Source organism: Malus domestica, chromosome 14, assembly GCF_042453785.1.
Source record: "Malus domestica chromosome 14, GDT2T_hap1".
In the NCBI taxonomy this organism is placed as follows: Eukaryota; Viridiplantae; Streptophyta; class Magnoliopsida; order Rosales; family Rosaceae; genus Malus; species Malus domestica.
In genome coordinates, this window is record NC_091674.1 from 18,862,986 (window position 1) to 18,882,357 (window position 19,372).

Below are 19,372 nucleotides of genomic sequence, written 5' to 3' on the forward strand. Positions count from 1 at the left end.
TGAAGCACCTGTGTCTATCAGGATTCGTTTCACATCAAAATTTGCTATGTGAGCCTCCACGATCAGCGGGTCGTTGTGAGGGTAGATGATACCTCTTTCTTCCTCAGGGTAGAAACATATTGGATCCCAGTTAGGCTTTTGATACTTGCCTCCCCTGATGTCTTCCACGTGAAACACTTGATGGCCAGGTCTCAAAGTTCGTTCACTGTTTTTCATGGCCCTAAGATTCAGACATAGGTGTGCCGCCGCTTATAGAATATATCACATTCACCTGGCGTTGGTTACGGTTATCCCTTGGAGGGTGAAGGAGGAACTGATCAATTTTTCCTTCACGTGCCAAAGCTTCAATATGATCACGGAGGATGACGCACTCCTCGCCATCATGGCCATTATACTCGTGGTAGCAGCAAAACATGCCCGTGTTTTTCGTGGACTTGTAATCTGGCTGTCTTGGCTTTGGCTTTGGTATCAGATGAGCTATACTGGGGTATATGGCCGCGCATGTAGCGTTCAAAGGTGTGTATGTCTCATACCTCGGGGTAGGGCCTATCTTGACACGTGATTGGCCCACTGCATTGACTGCCTGGGGCCGGGCGTTATTGTGACGATATCCTGAGTTATCGCGATAGTGCCCCTTATTCTTTTTATTAAAATGAGATTGGTGAGGATGAAAATCTTTCCTTTTGCCCTGGGATTGATATGTCTGCTGACTTGGCGAAGCATTAAATGAGGTAGGGGGTGTGCTGCTACCGTTTGGAAGGTTGAGGTCTTCTCATTCGGTTGGATCTGGCCTCCACTCCCTACTTGCTGATAAGGGGTGACTGTAGGGGGTTTCCCTTGATATGTCCTTGCCTCGGCAAAGGCATGGTTGTAAGCTTGTGCCATCACCTCAGAGTAAGTCTACCAAGTGTTGGCATTAATTATGTACTTGAAGAAACAGTCACGTAAGCCTGCCGTGAAGGCCTTGAGGGCGGTCTTGTCATCTGCCTCAGCGCAGCGGGAATACTCATGGCTGAAGCGGCCAGCATACTTTTGTAATGACTCGTCCGGCTTCTGGCGAATAGTGTACAAGTCATCTGCGGAATGCAAGCGATCGGTCTGGAAGATGTGTTGAGAGACAAACAACTTCCTCAACTCTTCAAATGAGTCTACCGTCTCAGGTGGAAGACGGCAATACCAGTTTAAAGCTCCGCCAGAGAGGGTGGAGGGGAAGAGAAGGCACCGTTCTTCATCGGTGTGTCTCCGGTATACCATGGTGGACTCAAAGAGGTTAAGGTGTTCAATCGGGTCTTCCCTTCCAGTATAGAGTTGTAAGTCAAGCTTCTGCTTTGTCTTCGCTTGGAGGGGGGTGTTGAGGATCCTTCTTGTGAGGGGGCCAGGCTTGGGTTGGTTCCAGTCAGGTATCTCGGCTTGACGTTCAGCCTTCAACTTGTTTACTTCCTCCAGGAGCTGTAGGACGAGGGGGTCCTGAGTGGAGTTGTGCATCACTGAAGTTTTCTTCCGTAAGTCCCCATCGCCTCTTGGAAGTAGGAAAGTTTGATCAAGATAGCATGATTTTTCCTTGGACTCGTCACACTGACTCCTAGAGTGAGTATGTCGGAACATTTCCGAGTCCCCTGTACCTTCATGTTCTTCTGGGACTTGTTGCCCATTCCCTAGATTAACTGCTGGCCTGGGTCGTGGTAGAGGACCGAGTCTTTCAGAAACTCTTGGGTCATTGATCTTCGAGCTTATGTGGATGGGACTCTCTCGACGTTGCTTTAGGAAGTCTCGACAATCGCGATAGACGGCTTTTGATCCTTCCACTCCTTCTGTGAGGAGGTGCTTTCCTCTACTCCTTCTGCTTCGGGTTGAAGCAGCTGGGTTGAGAGAAGTCTCATGTTGATTATCACATTGATGTGTAGCTCGATCCCTATCAGGGATGTCCGTGTTGGATATCGGTGACCCTCCGTGTTGGGGGGCATTCAGATGATTGTTGACCTCAGCAGGGGCGATGAGCTTGTGTGCTTGAGCATGCTTAGCCTCGTGAAGCATCTCAAAAAGTTTTTCATACTGCTCCTGGAGGACCTCGTTCCTCATTACTATCTTGTTGTTCTGAGCTTCTAACTCATCGACTTTAGCTTGAAGAGTAACTCTATTTCCTTCCTGCTTTCGTTGCTTCATACTAGGTCCAATGGGGGTGTCATTATGTGTGCTATGGCTTCTTTCGCTCCCCATGTTGGAGAGAGATGTTTGGCCAAAAGAAAGTGTACGAGTGGTGGAAACCAGCTTGACAAAGCTGAAGAGAGTGGGAATAAGTGTCGAATTCCCACAGACGGCGCCAAATGTTGATGCACAAAATCAGCGAGGACTTTGGTACAACAGAAAGTGTCAGGTTTGTGACCTTCGCTTGGTTGCTTCGATCACTAGTGAAGATAAGTACGTAAATGAATAGGGACAGGGAAGCAAACACAAGATGTACGTGGTTCACCCAGATCGGCTACGTCCACGGAGTAGAGGAGTTCTCATTAATTGTGAAGGGTTTACACAAATACATAGGTTCAAGCTTTCATTTTGTGAGTTCTAGTGAATAGTTTAGTACAAAATGACATTAGAGATTATTGTGGGAGAATGATCCCTATTTATAGAAGAGAGTTTCTAGTTTTGTTCTAACATTGACACGTGTTGTGTTGTGATTGGCTTCTGATGTTGACACGTGTCGAGCTGTGATTGGCTTCTGATGTCGACACGTGTCACATTGTGATTGGCCTCCTGGTTGAAGGGAAGCTCTTCTGGGTCCTTGACGGTATAACGTTGACCGGTGCTCAGTAGTTTCGGGATTGGTCAAGTATGGTACAAACAAGTTTAACCCATCTTCAACCAATCAGATCAACCCGTGTTTAACTATTTTTGCAAAATCAGTTCAAACAGTTATCAACCATTTTTGCAGAATTAGTTCAACCCTTCTTCGACCATTTTTGTAGAATTAGTTCAACCTATCTTCAACCATTTTTGTTGAATCAGCTCAACCCGTCTTCGATCATTTTTGTTAAATCAGTTCAACCCGTCTTCAGTCATTTTTGCAGAATCAGTTCAACCCGTCCTCGACCATTTTTGCAGAATCAGTTCATTCTATCCTCGATCATTTTTGCAGAATCAGATCATTTTTACAGAATCAGTTCAACCCATCCTTGACCATTTTTGCATAATCAATTCAATTAATCCTCGAACATTTTTCCAGAATCAGTTTAACCCATCTTCGATCATTTTACAGAATAAGTTCAGTCAATTTTCTATTACAAAATGAAGATGTGAAGAACCCATACATAAAATTTTAAAATTCAATCAATTCAACCTCCAAAAAAAAATATTGAGGTTCTTAGAGTTGTTATCTCCTAATGTCAAAGGTGTTTCATCACCGTCCTTTGTTTGAATTTCATTAAAAAAAAATTAAAGAGAAAGAATCCACTTAATAAAATTGTTCAACAACAACAACAGTAGGGGAATGGAAGGGAAGTTCCTTTCTCCCCCCAGTTACCAACTTGCTTCAATAACTCTTCTTGTGCTTTCTTCGTATTAATGCTAACGAAGATCTTTCTTCTTTTTTTTCTTGGTATTCTAATATAAATTTGTCGAAAATATTTTCTGGTGGTAAAACGTAGAAGTAGGTTATCTGATGAGTAGAGAGAGAATGAGAGAGAAGGAAAAATCGAGCCAATATTTATGGAAGAGAAGGGGGATGAAAGATGAATGAGATAGAAGTGTGAAAAGACTTTACCACTATAAAGGGTATTTTCGTAACTTCAACTCCAAAGAAAAAAAAGAGAACAATGTCATCTTTCAAATGTTTTACCTTTTGTCTCAATTTGAAACGTTTAAAAAATGTTGTCTTAATATAAAAATTAAGTATTAAAAGTGTATTGTGTCACATCCCGAGCTGGGCTTGGGATGTGGTGGACCCTGGCTCGGGATGTGACATATTGTGTGTGTAATTTTTCCAATTTAATACCCAAATAAATTAATAATATTTGGAATAATATATTTGGCTGGTCCCGAATTAGAGATAACGTATTAAAATAATAAGTTGGTAAATTTATAAGATAGTATATTTTAAAAATGAGAGTTTTACCTATAGAGGCAAAAACACAAAATACCTATCATATATCATAGAACTCTACCAATTTTTAATCATTTAAAGGAGAGATAAAAGTACAAACTCCAACAAACCTAGCCCAAAAACAAGCAAACCAAAATTTTAAAATTCTAGTCATGCCCCTAATAGACTTGTCCAAAACTATATCATCTATAAAAACTTCAAACTAATTTTAGATTTGTAAAAACTAATTTATACAAGTTCAGTTTCACAATTCATGCACTTCTACAAGATCAATTTCATGATTTTCTAAATTTTCTTCACTTCTGCCAGATCAATTTCACAATTTATGCACTTTTGCATGATCAGTTTCAAAATTCTTACATATCTACAAGAGCTGTTCAAAATTCAAACAATTCTGCAAGATCAATTTTAAAATTCCAACAATTATGCAAGATCAATTTAAAATTCATGCACAAACAATTTCAAAATTTTAGCACTTCTGCAAGATAAGTTAAAAAATTCATGAATTCAAAGCATCAAAACTCCAAAATCAAATACCTTTGGAAAAATAATATAACTAAAAATAAAAAATAAAAAATCTTAATGCTCCTCATAAGAAGAAATGCTCATAAATTTAGGGAACACGGCTATGAAGAAGAGGAGAGAGAAAAGTATGAAGAAGAAGTAGGAGAGAGAAGGATGAAGAAGAAGGAGGAGGATAGAGAAAGAAAGAGGTAGGAAGAAGAAAGAGAGGAAAGGAGAAAGAAGTATAGAAGAAAAAAGAGGAGAGAAAGAGGAAAATCAGAAGATAGAAACTCATCTTCAAACATAAAGCATAAAATTTTAAATCCAAGGGCAATTAAAAGAACAACTATGAAATAAATAAATAAAAACTTTGACACTCTCTCTCTCTCTCTCTCTCAATATAATCTTATAATTTGGCTTTATGTGTAATTTTTTTCTAAAAAAAAACAAGTCATATATGTCACAACCCGTCCCGGGATTTCTATATCGGGAATGTGAAATGACGGAAATGACCTTAACGTGACTAAGGTATGTGTGTGTGTGTGATATATTTTGGACTAAACGCACACATCTCATAAACTTTTGGAAATTATATTTATGTAGATTAAATTTTAGTTTGTGTTTTGTGTGGTAAGAAATAGATTTTTTATTGTGGTTGGACCACACACATACACCCCATCCCTCTCTCTTTCCCCCGTGTCTCTCTCTTCCCCGTCGACTTTTCTCTCTCTCACTCTCGAATTGTACGGCCTCACCCAAGAACCCTCTAAACTTCACAGATCGAAGCAAATAAGGTATGATTCTTCATCCTTTTGATGTTCTAAGTTGAATGGTACTAGTTTTAGGAAGTGAAACCCTCGGAATCACGTGAAACCCGAACTCCCATTTTATGACACTGTTCATGCACACGTAAATTCTTGATTTTCAGGGAATTCTAAGCTTGTAGTGAGCTTAGTGAGGTCCCAAGGAAGCTCGGAGTGCTTCATTTGAAGGTTTTGGACGTCGGGATCACTGGGTTCAACTTTGGCCGGTTTTCTTGGAATTTTTCCAGTGAGATTTCGTGATTTTTAGACCTTGAAACTAGTCTATAGTGATTCTACATGTTGAGGGCTTCAGATTGATATATTATACGAAGAAAATGGTTGAGAAAAGAAAGAGAACAAGGCAATTGAAAATTGCCCAGTTTTCCGGCCACCGGAAAAACCAGTCCGGCGAGCTCGCGAGGAAGAAGACGCGCGTGGGGGCGCATGCCACATCAGAAAATTTTTCTAAAAATATTACAACGTCCGTGACGTCGAGTAGGTCACTGTGGTATATTCATATACCCAATTTGAGCACCGTATGAGAAGTTATTGAGTAATTGAACCTAAGTTGGTTACGAATCGTGGTTAAGAAAGAAAGAAAAATGTGAATTTACGATCCAACCGTTGGATCATCACCAAACTTTGGTACGTTGTAATACGTAATATTTGAGGATTATAGGAACTTACGGATTGGGAATCCGAGTTACGGATCTTCCGGAATTGGAGTTGTAAGTTCATAAAATAGAATGTTAACCGTCACTTAGTTTTGGAAATTGACGGAAATCCGACAGTTGGATGGTAATGAAATTTTAGGAAATTGTCCTAAAGATATATTATGGACCTCTGGAAGTTATGGATTTAAAATCTGAGTTGCAGATCTTTCGGATCGAACTACGTAGTGACGTATTTTATATAAGTTATATATTCTATCGATATGAATTCTGAGGTTGGGTTTGGTTATTGTTTTAGGCGCCGATCGTCATGACGCCTTGACGTATTGTCCTAGGGAGTTGTAGGGCGAACTCCAGGTGAGTGGGCAGTTTTATTTTCGTATTACCTATATACAACTGTTTTTCCCAGAAAATACGTTTATATGAAAATTATGAATTAATTGGCCATGCATGCAATTGTGGAGATATTTAGTTTAATAATTGATGCATATATATGTTAATTGACGCGGTGGACGCACAGGTGAGTTTTTATATCATTCAGATGACTTATTTTATTAGAATTGCATTGAAAGCTCGTAACCTGCACCCTAGGTGTTAGTGCTTATATTATTATTCACCACACCGCATGCTCGTCTTGGATCCAAGTAGGTGGATGTCGTACAGACCATGTGAGGGTTCCGACATGCTAGTCGTATAGATCACTAGATGTGATTCCGACTAGTGGGTGACCTTAGTTATGCGCGCTGATGATTGATGAGAGAAGCACTAGAGCGTATTTATACACCTTTCATCGTACAGACTACTATACGTAGTTCCGAGTGATGTGCAGTGTAGTGCCGTACAGGTCACAGTTGGTGACTCCGGTAGGGCTGTATAGGTCACTGTGGTGACTCCGGCTGAGTGGGATGTTGAGCTTTAGAATCAGCCGTACAGGACCATTGTAGGGTCTCCGGTTGATTTATTATTTCACCTGATTGATATTGATGCATTTCTGATTATATTTGGCATGGCGTGACATATTATTTCTGAGATGTTATGTTGATGGATATGAGCTGAGTTTTGATGATATGTGTATATATATGTTTATATACTATTTTTTCTGGGAAAGTATACAGGTTTTACAGCGAGGGGTTAGAAATGTTTTAAATGAAAAGTTTTCGAGAAACTATGTTTTACTGACCCACTCAATTTTGTTTTGCGCCCTTCCAGGTTCAAGTTAGCAGAGCTTTGGTGGCTATGAGAAATCCAGTGGTGTTCTGACAGAATTCACAAAAGTAGGATTCACCCCCGGGTGTTATATCTTAGTAATTGTATCTCTTAAGCTTCCGAACTGTGTAAATGGTTACGTCACTCTCACGTGACGGCCAGTACACCCTCATTCGGGACGGGGTGTGTCAATATAGGTCCCATATACAATTAATAATTTCTTGATATGTAGTGCTTATGATTCGACTATGAAGCCTTCTAAGATGGGTGCATTTTTGTCTTTGTTCATTTCATCTTGAAATTGATGTCACGTTGGATCTCATCTTTAACTTTTCTTAACATGATGAGAAGTTCTAGTGTGGTTTTCTCATATTGCAACAACAAATTATTCAATGTCACCATTGGTTTGAGAGTTTTTTTTTTTTTTTTTTTGCAAAATGGGCTCCATACCATGGCTTTTGTTTATTTAAATAGAGTTTCTGCTTGGTTAATATGCATGAAATGAAATAATAGTACATTGAACAATGTACAATCTATTTTTGAGATAAACAAGTAGATTTACTTGGTTAAACAAATACATAGAATTGTTAATTTATAAAACAAGAAAATAAAAAGTACAAAATTTAAGAAAATAAGGAATCCCTTGATAAACTAATAAGTTAATTAACCGATAAATTAATAAATTATTAATTGATTGATTATTTAATATTATGCTAAAATAATAGATTATCTTGGTCTCAAGGCTATTAATTTATAGAAATTTAACGATATAAAGAATTTAACCACCACAGGGTAATCTAGTGGTTGAAGATGAATTTCAAACCCGTATTCCACATGACATGTCCTGGGTTCAACTTCTGATGCTAAAATGTCTCTATAAGTCTTTCCTTCCCCCAGAAGAGTGCAAAGCCACTAGCTGGTTCCATTTTTGAAAAAGAATTTAAAAACTATATAGAGAATGTGAACAACCACCACAATTTTTTTTTTCTAAATCTGAATCTTCAAATCATTCGACAATGAAATATTTTGTCATTCACAATGTTTTATTATAGGCATTGAAAAAAATTCCTACTAACATGAGAAGAATTTGAAAATTTAACCAAATCTCAAAGAAACCTCTTAAGGAATTCCAATATGGATTAGTTAATGGAATGACCACTGCATTAGCAATTTGAGGTGTCAATGTCAGAGCAACATGACCGAAGATGATGTAATTTTGAAGAATTTTTATAGTATAATTACCATAGTACTGTCACGTACTGTTAATAATTCACAATATTTATTATCCCACATTCTCGGTTGACTTTTTTTCGTGACGATCAAAATTAATTATTAATTGAAGACCAAAATCCCAACCATCCAATATTGTATTATGAATTGTGGCTGTAGATACGATTATTAAGATTAAATAACAGTGTCATGCAAAACACTTTTGCTATATACAATTGCATGTTCTCACGATCTAAGTTGATTCCTTAACGAAGGGTTCTCATCCAAAGTGGTCGGTGTTATGAATATAGCAATCAATCACTGGATATTATTTGGTTTTCGAAATTCCTAAAAAAACAAACAGACGCTTTTCTTTTCCTAAAAGCGAGAGAATAAACAAAGCTGATTGCAACAAAAAGAAAGACAACTCAAACTTCGGTGCAACCTTTGGGCCAAATATGAGTGTTAACCCAAAACTCATTTTTGGGACAAATTTAGTCTAAAATTCTCCATAGGTTAGTGGGCTAGCCCCATTATATATGTGTATTTTTTTAGTTTTATATTTATAAATTCATTGAATCAAACAACTAAGATAAAATATGATCAAATCCAATGGTAAAAAAAAAAAAATCTAACGGTCCAAATTTAAATTCAACTGCTAAAATAATTAAAGAAAAAATTCTTTCATAGAGTTCCACGAGTTTCATGGTGTATGTTTAATGATTTTTCAATATTTATCAGAATCTAAATATTTTTAGGTTAAAATGTTGATAAAATTTAATTATGATTGTCTACAGATTTTTTTTTAAATTACTTTAAGAAAAAAAAATAATTAAAAAATAATCTTAAATTTGTTTTTTAATAATCTCGGGGTAAAAATTTAACCCAAAAAAATTGAAGTTTTTTGGGTTAAAAATTTTAGGTTTTAACTCGAGAGTTGGAGAGGCTCTCAAAGCATATAGAATTTGGTGGGGTCATTTGCAACACTCAGACGAGAGATTTTTTTCATGTATGTGGAACAACAATCGATACATTATTTTGAGTCCGTACGCCATGTGTCGGATAGTAGTAGAAAGACACTAAAAAAACTTCAACAATAAAAAAACAAACGAAAAAAAAACCCCTAAATAGAAGCAACAAAAGGCAACCTCCACCACCAGCGGATCCTTTGCAAAGGAAAACATTGCCTCAATCTAAAAAGAGCACCCAAACCAAAAACTAAATCTGAGAGTGTTGAGTAGAATCAATCCACCAAGAAACACAACATCCACAACCATACTTGCAAGGAAGGTCATAAAACGTAACAGAAGGAGGGAGATGGCAAATGGGGTGTTGAAGGCTAATAATTAGTTCGGAGTTAAGTTGCAATCTCGTGTTATGCACATGATTTATATTGTGGGTCTAAGTATGAGTGGGCATCCCTTCTTATCTTGGGTTGTCGCTCTCTTTTTACTTGGGTTGTCGCTATCTTTTTACTTGGGTCTGTCTACTCTTTTATGTTTTGCTTTGCTTGTGTAAGATTTTGTGTTTGGTTTGGATTTAGGCCCATTTATCACAATTTGTAATTTCTCCCCTTCTCTTTTTTTAACAAAGAAAAGCTAATGTTATTTACATGAAAGATAGATGGAATAGTATCCCTTATTCATCCATAGTTTAGAAGATTAATGCAAATGACAAATCTTATTCTGAATCAAATAATAGCATTTAACACTTGGCAATTCAGGTTTATTTCTATGTGCAATCTAGTTCCACAACTTTCTCTTCCATTATAAAGAGGATTATGTGTTTAGCCATTAGGTGGGTGCATCTATTAGGTATGGTCGATGCAGGTAACAGATCTATCCATACACAACTATACGCTATGACAATTGATAAATCAAACTTACGACCTTTCATAAACAAGCAGCGTAAATGGAGGTAAAGATTATTAACTACATTGCAAAAGATGAAGATTGGTACAGAGGAAGAGAAAGAATTGGTAGAGAGAAAACCAGAGAGAGTGTATTGATTGATTAGGGAAAATGTATACAACTGAACTTAAAGAAATGATCGCTATACAATCCCTTATATAGTCATATAACCTAATTATAATAATACTCTTCTAACTATATTTCTGTTATATCAGCTATTACTCCCCCCTCAAACTAAACTTGGAGTACCCAAGTGAAGTTTGAACTAGCCAAGTATTTGAGATTGATCTGGAACGACGAGATGAAGATGTCTGCAATGTGTCAAGAACATTGGACTGTGCAATCCTTTTGTAAATATATCTGCAATTCCTAGTATGAAGCTAAACACTGCAGGAAACCCCAAACCCCTGTCTCTTACAATTTGGAGCAGTGTATGATAGTCTTGAGTTGTTGACATTAAGGCACTGTGATTGGACCCTTTTTTTTTTGGAACCTCTGGTTTGCTGCAAACTTGTGACGTGCTTCTTGAATTCCCTTGAATGCAACCAAGAACTCACTGAATACTTGGAGAATGACACTCTAAGAAACCAAATTAACAAAGGAGAATGACACTTCAAGAAACTAAATCCACCAAGGAGAATGACACTCCAAGAAACTAAATCTACGAAGGAGAATGACACTCCTGAAATCTTCCGAACACCAAAATTAAACAAGGAGAATGACACTCCAAGAAATCAACTGAACCAAGGAGAATGACACTCCAAGTAACCAAAATTAACCTAGGAGAATGACACTCCCGAGACCTAGAAACAAAAAAAAAAAAGAAACTTCATCACAAATCTTCAAGAATTACAGTATCAAACCAAAAAAAAAAAAAAAACCAACTTCTTCTTCAATTACCAAACCCCCCAGATCACAGATACAAAATCGCAGAAATTCGCAGCTCCACCAAATCATCAAAGTAATGGAATAGAGAATAGAACATGGATCAAATAGCACCAGAGAAGCACAGAGAGCTGATATGCAAACAACACCAAGAAGAGACCATAATCTGACAGAAAAGAAATTCCCATACGAACAGTAGAAAGAATCACCAACGAATCCAGATTCCCACTTTATCTTCATAAATTTCTTCAACTTCCAGCCAGAAAGGATTACAGTAACCACTAATCCAAAAACAGCAACCATACCCAAAATCCCAAATCAAGAATACCAGATCCAGATGCGGAGGTGATTGCTCTGTCGCTGAAGACCCAACCGATTCGTTTGCAAAATTTGCAACAAAGACTAACAACCTCAAATCTGCCATCATAATCTTCATCGGCACGGCCAAAATCTTCAGCTTCAAGAAACTAGCAATCAAGATTTGTATACAGCTTTCAATTAAGAGCAACGCACAAAACCTTCTTTGGCAATTGGCCTTTAACAAAGATGATATAGCAGAAAGACTTCAAGATTCAACACTCTGGCACAATTCATCAAACACTTGGAGTGCACCGAGTTGATTTCTCCAGAAACACCCATGAACTTGAACAGAAAACTTCAACCTAAGTAGCAAATCTTCATCAAGAACAGAGCATCCATTAACATTTCAGCTGAGGTTTCACGGTTGCAGAATACGATTCGGGGATTGGAGAGAAGGAAGGAAATTGAATCCCGGGTAAGTAATAGCTTTTGTTTCTGGAACAGAGATGAATGAAGAGGAGAGAGCCGACATCTTCCATGTGAAGGTCAAGTAATGGTGCCATGCTGGTCTCCCCTTGAAACCCAGAGGAAAAATCCCAAAACTAAACAGAAAACTCTCGGCGGAAAAAAAAAATCCAAAGATCAAACAAAAAATAAGAACTACGAATACGGAAGCATAAATGATCAAATACGCGGAAACGAAAGAAAGTAACAAAGAAAAATAGAAAGTAATGAGAGAAGAGGAATCGACCACCAAGATCCATGGCGTGAGCCTTGGTGGCTCTGATACCATATTAACTACATTGCAAAAGATGAAGATTGGTATAGAGGAAGAGAAATAATTGGTAGAGAGAAAACAAGAGAGATTGTATTGATTGATTAGGAAAAATGTATACAACTGAATTTAAAGAAATGATTGTTATACAATCCTTTATATAGTCATATAACCTAATTACAATAATACATTTCTAACTATATTTCTGTTATATTAGTTATTAAAGATAAACATTTATCTAACTATATTTTTCATCATCATTTGTACCAAGGTTCTAAAAGACGCTAAGCACTAGTTGGGCGGTGGGCTGGAATAAGTGTCTATTTATACCAGTGTTCGAAAATGCGGCCTAGGCGGCCGCCTAAGCGCTGGGCAGTGGTTCACCGCCACGATTAAACCAAAATCGTCGAAGAAATTGGAAAGGGTATTAGGTGGTGCCTAGACGGGCACTGGGCGAGCTAGGTTGCCTCGGCGACTGCTAGGTGGCTTTGATGGTAAGTCGATTACAACATCGTTCTTCCGCTGTGGTAATGAGGTTGGACGATTAAGCGACCATCCCGACGGGTTTCAATCTGCAATTGCAGAGAAAACGAAGTGAGACGATTTGCCTGGGATGAAAGCGATAGACAGCGATCTGCAATTAAAGGCTAAAGATGTGGGACGAGATATTAAATCTGCAATTGCAAGGTAAAGAAGAAAGAAGAGGGACTGCTTGGCTGGGGAAAGGGAGAGAGAGAGAGAGAGATAGAGGTAGAGGTATCTGCAATTGCAGAGAAATGGGGCGGCTGTGCAATTTTGCAATTAGAGTTAGGGTTTATTTTGGTTAGCGATCTGTAATTAAATGGAGCAGTAGAGGTATTTGCAATTAGAGTTGGGGTTTATTTTGGTTAGGAACTTAGGTGGCATTTCTTTAAAACAAGGCCCAATTTATTTTTAATGAAAAACAAAGACCCAGTTCATTTTTAATGAAAAACAAAGGCTCAACAATGATTAAAATAAATGGGCTGATTAAATGTTACAAAATCAACATAAAAAGTCCTAAAACTTTACAAATATACTTAAATCCGCCTCGGTCGCCTAGGCGTTAGGCCCTAGCCTACTGTCCTACTAGCGCCTAGTGTTTTTTAGAACCTTGATTTATACTTAAAATATATATAATTTCATCATAAATTATAATGACATATATATTATGAGCTATTGGAACATAATCAAAACATGGGAAACAAACATATAATATGTGTTCATTTAAGTATTCAACAAATCTCTTACAATTTTATTGAAAAAAAATAAAATGCAAAATGAAAGTTATCTATATTCTATCTAAGTGAGTCGCAACCTAGACGGGTCTTGGCGGGCTAGACGAGTGCTAGGTGGGCTCCTTAGTAGGTCAAGGCGACCTTTCTTAATTTTCAAACACCTAGGCTTTAATCTGGGCGGTGACCAACCGCCTAGCGCCGCCTAAGGCTTAGGCGGCGCTAGGCAGGGATTTTTAGAACAATGATCTGTATAACGATTCCAATACAGGTTCAGGAGAGCTGATCAGCCGGTTTCTGAATCTTCGTCCTCAGGCAACACGACGACCTTCGACAGACCAACTGAACCTGGAACTACTGCCATCCCAAGATACTGCTGTACAACCAAGACCGAAGCTGTAGTTGTGAAATCTGGAGAGGTCAACAGGCTACCTACGGGCCCCAGCTCCGGACAGTCTCCCTTGATATTCAAGGCAGCAGCTACTTGACCTTCGGGCCTTCTACCAACCAGAAACAGATTGCATCGGTTAAACTCACGAATCAAATCAGTAGTTTCTGCAGCATTTCTCACTACCCTCTCCTCATATTTGATTGAGCTGTCATTTGGAACCTTCTTCAATTCAGCAATGAACTTCTCGTTCACTGACCCTGCTGAAGTGTTGAAGCCCTCGTTTATGTCCACTTGGACTATCTCCCGCTGAAGTTCAGGACTTGCTAAGAAGTGGACGACGGTTAAATTGTTACCCGGGTGCTCAGCCATTCGCATCCCATAAGCAAGGGCCTCATGATCATCACTACCCCCGAAGAATACGACAACTATGCTTGAAGAAACATTGCTGGCAGATACATGGGTGCTTCCACCAAGGCCACGGTCCACCATGATCCCCACTGAACATGGCGCATGCTCAAGAACCCTTTGGTTGACCCCTCTGTATTCAGTTCGAGTTGTCACCAATACCCCATCCAACCTCTGGTGCTTGTGGAATGGGACAATAATAATTGCTGCCCTTTTCCTTTCAGCCATTGCACAGATGTCCTCATGCATGCTAGAAACGGAAGAGATTGCTGTCATTGGACGGATAGCCACTCGACTCAGCTGCTCAAACGTTTCAAAAGCCACAACTAATTGATTATTACCTGAATCCGTCACCTTGTTCCAAAAGGGTAGCCCATTTCTTCTCGCCTTGTGAACCATCAGAATCGCAGAAGATCTCTCATTAAGCTCCATAAGATGCATTGCATAGACACAAAGTCGTTCCTTCTTTCCAGTCCCACGAGAAGCCTCGATGAGATTGATCATTGTGGGGAGGTTCCTTGTACCGTGGAAACAGGTCAAAATCTGGAGCTCAGTGTTTGGATCTTTCCTTTCAATTGTTCTGTACTTATAATCAGATGTACTCTTTCTTTTAGCTGGCTTGTATACTGCCATTACTACAGGTGTCGTAATGAAGGTTGTGAAGATAGCCATGAGAACCATGATAGCAAACGTTTGATCATTCAAAACCTGCAATAACAGAAAGCTAGCACCTTAAGTTACACGTGTAAACAAAAAATTACAGAGGAAGCCTTGAGAATCCCATTAAAATTGGAAAATGCTTAATTTTACCTTTCTCTCTCTACCGATGTTAAGGACAATGAGCTCCACCAACCCTTTAGTATTCATGAGGAACCCGAGTGCCAGAGCCTCTTGAAAGGGCAGCCGGCAGAGGAGGGAAACAGCTACCGTGCCAAAGACCTTTCCGAAACAGGCTGTTGAAATGACCAAAACGAGGAGGCCCCATGACTGAGCTCCATGAATTGTAGCTATATCAGTCTTCAATCCACTAGAGACAAAGTACAATGGGAGGAATAGACCAGATACAAGATCCTCAACTTTTTCAACAAGAGCGCCTGCAAATGGCCCTTCCTTTGGGACAATGATTCCGAGCACAAAAGCTCCAAATAGGGCATGAATTCCAATAGTATCAGTGACAAACCCAGCTGCCAAAACTGCAACTAAAGTAGCACATACATACAATTCTTCTACTGGTTCACCTTCGGGACAGCGCTGTGCCATCCATTTAAAGATTGGTCGAACGAAAAATACACAACCGAGGACAAAAGCACACCCACACAACAATACCCATAGCGAAACCAGGGGAGAACGGCCAGTGCCAGAGAGGGAAATGGCAAGAGCAAGAAGAATCCACGCAGCCACATCATTGATCGCGGCTGCTGACATGGCCATTCGGCCAATATCAGTGGTTAAAAGCTTGAGCTCAGCCAAAATACGAGCCAGAACAGGGAAGGCAGTTATAGAAAGAGCCACTCCCATGAAAACAAGAAATGGTGGTCCATCTACACCTTTAGAAATAGTTTCTTTGAGGGCAAACGATGTACCAATTCCTAAAACAAAAGGTAAGATAATTCCTGCAAGTGCAATGCAGAGAGCCTTCTTTCCAGTGCGGCGGATGGACTTAGGATCCAACTCCAATCCCACTATGAACAAAAAGAAGAGAAGACCAAGATTGGCTAAAGTATCCAACACTGTGAGACTTCTTTTTGGAAATATTGCTTCGATATAGTCTTTGTTGTGACCAAGAGCTGAAGGGCCAAGTAATATTCCACCCTGAAAAAAAAGCAATACTAAGTTAAACTCTCTCCTATGCACGAGGATGTGCAGATATTTGTTTACTTCCAATAAACGTTAATAGAACAAAATATTATGTTATTTTTCAATCTCCTTTTTGGAAACGAGGAATTATTATTGTTTGAATGGACATATGGTTTTACTTCAAAGGCCACTGAAAACATCTGTCTTTCTGACGAGAAGTTGCCAATGAAAGCACCAATATCTATTAACTCCCACAACATATTGTTTGGAAATGCATAGCTCCTCTTCGTCACTTGTAGTGGTGCATGATAGTTCTCCTCTCTCACTCTCTCTCTCTCTCTCTCTCTCTCTCTCTCTCTCTCTCTCTCTCTCTCTCTCTCTCTCTCTCTCTCTCTGTGATAACATCATTTGCATATTCAAAAAAAGGATTTGCAAAAAAATATATATTCAACCAAAGGAAAAGAGAGAAGGGGTCAGATTTCCACACATATAAATTTGATAATACATCATGATACGATAATTTGACTATCATTTTGAAGGCCATCATATAGCATATACAGAAAACAAAAAGCATATATACTTACCACAATCTCTGCAATCACACGAGGCTGTCTTAGTGGTCGAAGAAGATAAGCAAGAATCCGTGTAAGTGTAACCACAAGGCATATCTGTAAGATGGCAAGAGGGAGAGCATAATCCAGAGGATTATCACCCTGAAAGACCCCATTAGATGTGGCTTTCATCGGTGCTGGACATGCAGTTGCAACTGTGGTATTTGTAGCCATTTTGCACCAGCAAAAGACAAGGAACTAAAGAGTCTGAGTTGAATTCCTGCATAATGTGATATACATATATAAGCATAGTTATCCTCCAATAAAATAGTTATCACCAAAGTTTTCAAGCCCTTTTCATTAGTTTTCCTTAAAAATATAGCTTCCAGACTCAATACCACCCAAAACAAAGAGAAAAAGGAAAAACGGAAGAGATTACAGTTCAGAATAAAGTGAGCGCCTTTGTGTTGTGTTAGTTTCTGTCGAGTGACTACTCTAAATCGTTTCTGTCCGTGTGTAAATGATTCATGGAATAGCGATGTCTTTGTTCACATTTTCTTTTATTATAACAAACGCCAGAAAAGCCAAACAGCAACAATTATTCAAAATTCAAATCCATAACCGTTGATGGTAATTAATTTTTAGGATTCAAAGAAGTACACTAACAACAAAAATTTGCAATTATTTTAGCAGCACAGTAACTAAGACTAACCATGAATCACGTTCAAATCATCACATTTTTCACCAAAAAAAAAAACAGAGCAGTCACAATATAATCAATATGGCACCAAAAAGTTGTACAAGGCTCATACTCTCCGTTATTACATAATTGTAAGCCACTCCAAAATAAAGGAAAATTGCCCTTCGATTCGGGTCAGAGTTTCCAGAAAGGCTCACAGGAATCCTGGGCTATATAACTGCAGATTTCCTTGAACAACATGCAATCTTTGGATATCCGTGTTCAACGTACGACTTTATGTAATCAACCAGAAACTAGATTAATTCGGATTAAGGGCAGGATTAACTAACTCGTGTGAGTAAAACATACGTATAATACTTGTGTTGGGCTGTTGAATATTCAAGAAAAAAATGGTGTGAAAAGTCTATGGCCGTGTGGAAACTAGCTACATCATGACAGTGAAATAATTGGATTAACGTCCATTAGACCACAAAATCTAGTCCTAAAAGGTTAGCTTGAATCAACTTCCCTCTTTTTGCTGCTTCGACCTTGGAAAACGTGTGTGGCTGACACAGACTGACTAATGGTGGATATAAAAATCAGAAAATTTTTCTACGTGGGAGTGGGACCAAAATTCGCTATCTCAGCAATTATCGTCGCAACTCCCCCCATTATTCGTTAGGCTTTTTTTTCCTTATTTTTTAGCTAACATAAGAAAACAAAGCGAAAATAAAAAGCAACACAAAAAAATAAAAATTAAATAACGAACCCTAGGAAACCACCATAAGCTGTGGTGAACCTGCATGTTAAAGGTTCGGTTCCAAAAGACAATAATGCCCTACACCACCCATCAAATTTACCCTCTCTAAAATTTCAATAATATTCCAAAAAGTTACCTTTTTGTAGAGTTCAGCTCAAAGGCTAAAACTGTCTACTAATTTCCAGAATTTTTTTTTTCCTCCAAGATACAGATAATGTTGGTTTCTCTTCGAATCAGCCAACAATTATTAATATTTCAAGCATTTGTGGACACAAAAAAGAGAAATATACATATATTTTCAGAATACCCACAAGAATTATGAAATAAATAAAAAAATTTTAAAAATGAGCTTGGGAATTAATGTAATATCAGGTCCTATGTTTAACAATTACTACATGGGATAAAAGACCTGACAATAAATAAAAATTTAGCATTTAGGCAATGGAAATGTGTACTTACACGTTGTGTAAACTTGCACTTTCCTTCTCTTCCTTTCCCCTGAGATTTTCTGGGAAGCCAAGCAGAATTTTGCATAAAAACAGAGTAGAAAAAGAGGGAAAATCAGAGCCGCCACAGAATTTATCTATAAATTCTGAATAAAGACTGTGTCCTTAGAGAGTCTATGACACATTCTATCTTCATTTCTACCAAAAAAGGCAGAGCCTTTTCTGGGTAATTAGCTATGGACTTTCAAGAAAAGGGTAGAGAAAGAAATGGGGGTGTTTTGTTGCTGAGAAAATTTGCAGAGATTGGGACAGGGGAGGGGAAACGGAGTCGAAAGTGTGATGCCAACTGGTTTGGGACGGGACCTCCCCAAGTCTATTATATTATATATATATACATATCTTTTTTTTTTTTTTTTTGAAAGAATATATACATATCTTTTATATATAAAGCCCGAGGCTCAATTTGGTGTCACCGGCTTCGACAAATAATTGAACCAAACCGCCCCTCAGCAAAAAAAATCAAAAGCAAGAAAAATGAATGCATAAAATAATTCAAGGGTAATTTTGTAAATTTATTTTATTTTTGAATAATGCTCTGCCTGTTCTACAGTCCACACCTCTCGACCCAGTTTCATTCCTACCTTCTTGACCCGTTTTCGGATTAGGTTTCTTTATCTCTCAAACCCTAATTTTTTTCTCTTTCGGATCTCATCTCTCTACTCGCCCCGATC

At 38.4% G+C, this 19,372-nt stretch overlaps 1 protein-coding gene across 5 annotated transcripts; it reads right to left on the bottom strand.

Moving 5' to 3' along the window:
* Nucleotides 1–13,575: 13,575 nt before the first annotated feature.
* LOC103404175 (cation/H(+) antiporter 18-like) lies at nt 13,576–19,372 on the bottom strand. Of its 5 annotated transcripts, none has more exons than XM_008343061.4 (4): nt 18,655–19,372; nt 16,790–17,036; nt 15,219–16,220; nt 13,576–15,116 (listed from the first exon to the last, which is right to left on the bottom strand). In XM_008343061.4, the coding sequence occupies exons 2-4, from the start codon at nt 16,988–16,990 to the stop codon at nt 13,899–13,901; spliced, it is 2,421 nt and encodes an 806-aa protein (XP_008341283.1). In that variant the 5' UTR covers nt 16,991–17,036; nt 18,655–19,372; the 3' UTR covers nt 13,576–13,898. The 5 variants fall into 5 exon arrangements, with proteins under 5 accessions (XP_008341283.1, XP_017179722.1, XP_008341284.1 ...); XM_017324233.3 differs by lacking the exon at nt 18,655–19,372 and adding an exon at nt 17,569–18,003; XM_008343062.4 differs by lacking the exon at nt 18,655–19,372 and adding an exon at nt 17,654–17,999.

Bases quoted from the DNA above. Each gene is read 5' to 3' on its own strand.
- LOC103404175 (XM_008343061.4), bottom strand. From the start codon at position 16,990: ATGGCTACAAATACCACAGTTGCAACTGCATGTCCAGCACCGATGAAA. The intron at 16,221-16,789 runs GTAAGTATATAT...CTTTTTTTTCAG, and splicing joins GTGTGATTGCAGAGATTGTG to GGTGGAATATTACTTGGCCC. The intron at 15,117-15,218 runs GTAAAATTAAGC...CTGTTATTGCAG, and splicing joins ACATCGGTAGAGAGAGAAAG to GTTTTGAATGATCAAACGTT.